Source organism: Saccostrea cucullata, unplaced genomic scaffold (assembly GCF_032062105.1).
Source record: "Saccostrea cucullata isolate Sc308-1 unplaced genomic scaffold, CSIRO_AGI_Scuc_v1 ctg19725, whole genome shotgun sequence".
Lineage (NCBI taxonomy): Eukaryota > Metazoa > Mollusca > Bivalvia > Ostreida > Ostreidae > Saccostrea > Saccostrea cuccullata.
Genome location: NW_026937728.1, coordinates 1,681 through 8,156, shown reverse-complemented (window position 1 = coordinate 8,156; position 6,476 = coordinate 1,681). Strand labels below are relative to the sequence as shown.

Sequence of the window (6,476 nt, the reverse complement as noted above, 5' to 3'; positions counted from 1 at the left end):
TATTTAAGGAATTTATCTATTTTTATCTACTTTGTCTATCCCCAAGAGATTTTTTGTTTTGGTGTCATATCTCTCAATTTTGGAGTATCTGAACTTTAAACATTCTCTTTCATTGATACAATCTTAATAATCGATTTTATAAAAGTTATTTAGTCTATATGCTAGTTTATTAATAATTTCATATAAATTTACTTTACCAAATAATTAAAAGTTAATTTAAATAAATACAATTTAAATAAACTCAAAAATCATTAAGGCATAATCTCAACCCAAAATTAATACACAAGTAGTATGACTTTGCTTCTTGACAATAAGTCCTCGGATTTACTGGACAGATGTGATTAATATAAGGAGCTTCTTACGATTGTGTTGCTGTCAACAGCAGTAACTAGAAGAACTTGCTGTCCGACCACATAGTTTTCACTGATTGTTCTAATAAACGGAGCATTGTTGAACACTGGGGCGTTTTTATCTTCACTGATGCTGATGGTAACAGTTGTATTAGAACACTTGTATGGTACACCATCGTCACAAGCTTGAACTGTCAACTAAAGAGAAAATACACGTACTGTAAATAATTTTAAATTCGTGAGAATTTATTCGCGTAATTACTCTGTACGGTTCCTCGCAGAAGTTTCATTCTCGTGGATAATTTTGTTATCATAGGATTTTACAGCTGCTGACAACAACATCTATGGTTTTCATGTTAAACGAAACAAAAATAAATATATTTTAGATTGATCACTGTCGATATCAATCTTTTTCATATTAATTTATTTTCAAATTAAGTGAAAAGTGAATCTGATCTCATCATTGAGCCTACAGTTTAAATAGTATGGTTACATGCAGATTAATTTAACTGATAGGATCAGCAATATTTACTTTTTAGGTCCATAATTCAAATGTTCATATCATGAATTAAGCGAGTATTTCTTTTCAAAAAGGGTCTCGATAATTAAATTTCATATGTAATGATTTACAATTTATGTACATACAATAAATCTGGTAAATAAAGTGTTCATGAGATTCTTCTTCAGGTAAATCATGCCCGTGTCTGTGTCAATGTAGAAGTTATGAGATGCTCCAATGCTGAGTGATTTCTCATCAATTTCATTCACAATATCATATCTGAGTTTGTCCTAGAAGAAAGCAACAAAAATATATCCAGGTTAAAGGATATATCATACAAACAAGAAAATTAATGTCTGGATTGGAATATATTTTTTACCTATTTTGGTTGTACATGATTAGAACAAAAAAATCAAAATATTAAGAAATTGTAAACTTTCTATGATATGTTCGAAATTCCATTTTTTGCAACCACCCTTATATTAATCTAAACAAATTTTTGTCACTTTAAATCCAATAACTGAGAATTTTTCATAGAAAAATGAAAATCTATGTAGTTAATCTTATTTATTTTACTTATATAAATATGACTTAAGTTGAAATTTTCAATATTTTTGATAACAATTTGTTTGTATCCTTAAGCTCAGAAAATGATACTAGTATATCAGATAAAGAAGCTGAAATTCACTTTCGTATGGAAACACAAACAGGCCAGGGTGAATCTTTAACAATATGTCATGCCTTCTTTGATTTGATACTGCATTTAACAAAACTCCCCAGAAAAAAAATTAAAGAAATTTTATTTTGCTATCATAATGCCCACCTCTTGATCTTGATCTGTGGCAGTTACTTGAACAATGCTTGAGAATGGTGGATGGTCTTTCTGATAGTGGCTGCATACGCAGGCAGTGCCCAGGTGGGGGTGCTGGGGTTCCTGATCACTAGAATAGTTACAGTGGCAGAGGCCCTCCTATTAGGACGGAAGGAATCATATGCTTCTACCGTTAGCTGAAATTAAAAAATCAATGTTCTTCAATGCATTTATTGTAAAACTGGAAGTATTTACTTTAATCATTCTATGCTCGAGAAAACACAATGAACAAAAAACACAAGAGATATTTTTTAATACTCTCACTTTATATTTTGACTCAGATCTGACAGCTTCAAACTGTAGGTCCTTGGCAATAGTAACCACACCGTTTGTTGGATGAACTGAAAACAGACTGGGAGCAGGGTAGACACCTGTCACTTCATAAGTAACAACTCCCTGTAAGTAAATAATTGTCATAAAAATATAATTTTTATTGGAGTCGTGAGGTAAGGAGTGCAGCATGAATCCTCTGCAGCTTCGTCATTAACCTAAGAAGATTTTCTTATGTATTTTCACTTACAAAAGTTTAAACCTTTATATCATCAAACTGTCATAAAAATACGAACCACCCGATCAGCATCAGTTGCAGAAAGTGCAGCGACTGATGTCCTAATGGCAGTATTCTCTGATAAAGTGACAGTTTGGTTCCCAACAGAGAACTGAGGTGAGGAGCGGTCTCGATACACTGAAATGATCACTTGAACTGCAGTTTTCTTTTCAGGGTTACTGTTGTCATATGCGGAAACCGTTGCCTGAAGAACGATATAAATATTAAATTTAATGCTGAATTGTCTTTACTTCTTAAAATAGATTGAAAATACCAACCTCTTGCGACTTATTTTCCAAGATATAAAATAGCTTCTGGTGTAAAATTCATTACAGATATACTGGTAAAATAAACATTTTTTGCTTACTTTAAAAGCTTTATTTACATATCATTTGCTTACGTTTACGTGATTTTTGAGGATATTAAAGTTTGTTCATCTTACTTTGTAAATCGACTGTGTATCAGTGGTTAAGTCAGCCTGTACGGTGATGATACCAGTGTTAGGATTCAAGGAGAAAAGCCGAGTGAACGGAACTGGATTAGCTCCATCATATCCATACGTTATTCTGTCCTGTGTGCAGAAACAAAATTAAAAAAAATCACTATGAGAGCACTTAAGTGATCAAGAAATGCAGGAATCATTTGTATATCCTTCTCCAAATGTACTAAATTGATTTCATCTAATACTTTACCTCAGTGTCTTTGTCTGTAGCTTTGAGCTGTAAAACTATCACATTAATGGCAATGTTTTCACTGATGTTGGCAGTGTACTGGAATTTGTCAAACTGTGGTGCATTTTCATTGCGGATAATTTTGATTGTCACATTTGTCGTAACTCTGTCTGTAGGAAAGGCAACATCATAAGCCTGAACTTGAAGCTGTAAAAATGCTTTTGATCTTGAGTAAATAACTCACAACAAAAAAATGTATTAATAATTAAGATTTAGAATATTTTAATTAACCTACATTTATTTAACATGTTTAACATACAGATATATTGAAGGTACTCATTAGAAACTGACAATATAGTCGAAGATGTTCTTTTCAAATCTAAGGTTGTTCTGAACATATATGGACCCATTAACTTTTGATAGATGGAAAAAGCATGTTGCTGAGCCAAATCCGGTTGCTTCATATCTAAGGGAACTTGAAGACTAAAATAAAGAATATGAAAAAATGAGATTAAGATTGAATGAAACAATTCATTCTTTACAAAAAAGCAACGTTTCACAATAATAATGAAATTATTTCAATAATCGATTTCCCACCATCTGATTCTATTGAATAAACAAACAAGATGTGTTTGTGAAACACTTATGCCCCCTGTGTGGCAGCTTAGTGCGAGGGTTGAATTCTCTCAAGAGCATGTCAAACTCCAAAGGGCAAGGTCAAGGTTCAAAAAGTGTTGGTATTCAAAGGAAGTTCTTGTTGTATGGAATACACCTGTGATATATGAAAGCCTAATTCTAACTACTCAATAGTTATGACCAAGGTTAAAGTTTTTAAAAAGTGGGTTAAACTTTTAGGTCAAGATCAAAAAGTCAAAAATATTTATACCAGTTGATAGGTTTTGTCACAATAAATACACAGGTGAAGTATGAAAGCCCTAGCTCTAACTGTTCAAAAGTTATTACCAGATTAAAGTGTGGTATTTCTTTGTAAAAGCAGGTCAAACTCCAAGGTCAAGAGGTCAATTTGGTGGTAGCCACCAGTTACGGACTAGGTTAAAGTTGACAAGAGATAGACAAGCAGATAGACAGGATAAAAACTATATATATATATATATATATATATATATATATATATATATATATATATATATATATATATATATATATATTTATTTATTTATTTATTTATTTATTTATTTATATATACACCCTGGATCTTTCGATCCGGGAGCATAAAAATAGCAATCAACTAAGCAAATTGTCATGTAAACATACCCCAGGTGAGGCTATTAGTGTAGTTACCGATGTACCAACTGGAGTCTTCTCACTAATAGTAACATTGTAACTATTGGCTGAGAAAGTAAGCATTCCACTGTCTTTCAGTTCATCAATATGCTCTGCAGCAGACGCAACCTCTCGTGGCTTTCTTATTTGATCTCTGGCTTTAACTTTCAGCTTCAGCCCAACAGAAAGAAATTGACAAGCTATGAATTAAGAGATACATGTATATAAATACTATTTATAAAATATAAATAGTATTTTCAAATCATGATAAATGCTATGATTTCAATTTTTTGATCGACAACATCCTTACATTAAATAGCAATATACCCTTATCACCTGTATATGGATCGTTTCGAATATGTGTTTTCTCCAAATAAAAGTATAGACAAACCTCATCGACTGAAGCAGAATAAGGAGCCTTTCCAAATATAGGTGCATTATCGTTTATATCTCGAATCTCCAGCTGCATCAGGAAAAACTTCGTTTGTGTTGGGTCTTTCTGAAATTAATAGTGTAAAAATTAGGAAATATGTTTTTTTTTATATTTAGCTAGGAGGCCTACATTTTTTCTTAAATATATAAACTAATATTCAGCCATTCTAGTCTTCTAAAGAACTGAATGGACAAGCTTTAACATCAAATGACGAGCGTTTTTGTTTGGCAAATGGAGTCTGAGATGAGAGGAGAAGTTGTCAATGAGATAACATATTACCTGCAAGAACTTGGAATTACACAGGGCAATATTCAAGCCTAATCACTAAATACTCGTATAATCAAGTTATAAGTAACATATAAAGTAAGAATTTAAAACAAGATATACACATATGAAAAAAATAATTTCAATAAATATAAATTATCTAGACATAAAAAGGCTAAAACTTAAGCAGAAAACCATCATCCTTATGTTACAACTAATGAAATAATTTATTGCTTGATGAAATAATTCAATATTAAGTTTGAAACTTTTTTAAACACATAAATGGCAATTATCCCTTCTTCTGCATTATACATAAAAAATCCATTTTATCTACACCCTAAAAAATTTGCTATCATTTTTAATAAACATGCACAAAAGTTTTGAATATGCATGCAAGTTTAACAAACAATTATACAATTATTGCATCATTGCATACAGTGTACATGCAGATCCTTAAATTTATTTCTAAGGATGTTCATATTTCGATGGCAATTTTTATGGTCAGATCTGTAAAGTACTTACCAGTGTCCGACAAGATAATTGAAATTCCATGGAAAAGAGGTCATCACTTTGGATAAAGGAACTCCCCTTCATTGTGAGAAAAAGCGAAAAATATCAATTACTAGTAATTAGATACAACTGAAAGTCTTAACAGATATTAGCCTTTTATGTCGGAGGAGTAAAAAATCTTTTTTTTTGGTGGTTTATTATTTCATTAAAATCTATTAAGAAGTCTCATCTTAAAGATAAGTACATATACTTGATTATGATTGAAAATTTCATTCCAAAGAATCTTACATCCCTTTTAAGTGCCGATTTCAACCAAAAAAGTCCACTTCCAAAGGGTGAATCTGATACTGGTAAAGTTATCAATTCAAACAGATTATTCAAATTCAGATCATTAGGAGTGGCTTGTGATCGGACAAATGTTATGTTGACTCCTGATGCTGTTTGAGTTCCCTGATATACTCCTTCTATCGTTGTGTCTGTTCTATAGAGTGGCGAGTTTGGGTTAAAAACAGCAACTGTGGGGGATTTAAAAACTCTTCCAGCAATATTAGAATTTGGTGCACTACATGCTGCAAATAAACTATAATTTTGGAATACTAAGATACTACATTTAAGATTTTTATAGATTATCGAAAATATGTGTTTAGTTAGATATTGAATAGAATCATGAGTAAACATCTTACGTTTTGTGAATCCACTGTATATATGTTAACAGTCAGCAAAAAAGTTGTAAATCGAAAACATAAATCATAGCGACTCCACATCTGGACTTTTTAGAAGAAAAACGCCCTTTTTAAACAAAAGAAGCAAAATACGAATACTTTTTTCTATTTTAAAAATCCTTGATCATTACCCCAGAAATGCGTATAGTTTTCTTTCACGAAAAATGCAGAAGTTCGGAAAAGAATCGCACGGTCCAGAGACTTTAAATTAATGCAAACAATATCTAAAAGAAAAAAAATAACCCATTATAAATTATAAACATCTATCATCTAGTACCTTTATTTTTATAATTTTGATAGCTACTAGTAATTACATGAATATAAA

The 6,476-nt window shown here is 31.3% G+C and overlaps 1 protein-coding gene and 1 long non-coding RNA gene across 2 annotated transcripts; both read right to left on the bottom strand.

The window, feature by feature from the left end:
• Window positions 1-428: 428 nt before the first annotated feature.
• On the bottom strand, window positions 429-1,730 carry LOC134248732 (uncharacterized). The gene is made up of 3 exons (XR_009988116.1): window positions 1,673-1,730; window positions 996-1,139; window positions 429-548 (listed from the first exon to the last, which is right to left on the bottom strand). It is a non-coding gene; the product is annotated as an uncharacterized LOC134248732 (long non-coding RNA).
• A 123-nt stretch (window positions 1,731-1,853) lies between these two features.
• On the bottom strand, window positions 1,854-5,998 carry LOC134248733 (fat-like cadherin-related tumor suppressor homolog; the record flags this gene model as incomplete). Its single annotated transcript, XM_062731129.1, has 9 exons — window positions 1,854-1,857; window positions 2,019-2,116; window positions 2,287-2,472; window positions 2,710-2,838; window positions 2,960-3,145; window positions 3,290-3,421; window positions 4,214-4,393; window positions 4,614-4,721; window positions 5,718-5,998. Coding segments are annotated over 9 exons (1,304 nt in total), but the record flags the coding sequence as incomplete, so codon positions are not given.
• Window positions 5,999-6,476: the final 478 nt, after the last annotated feature.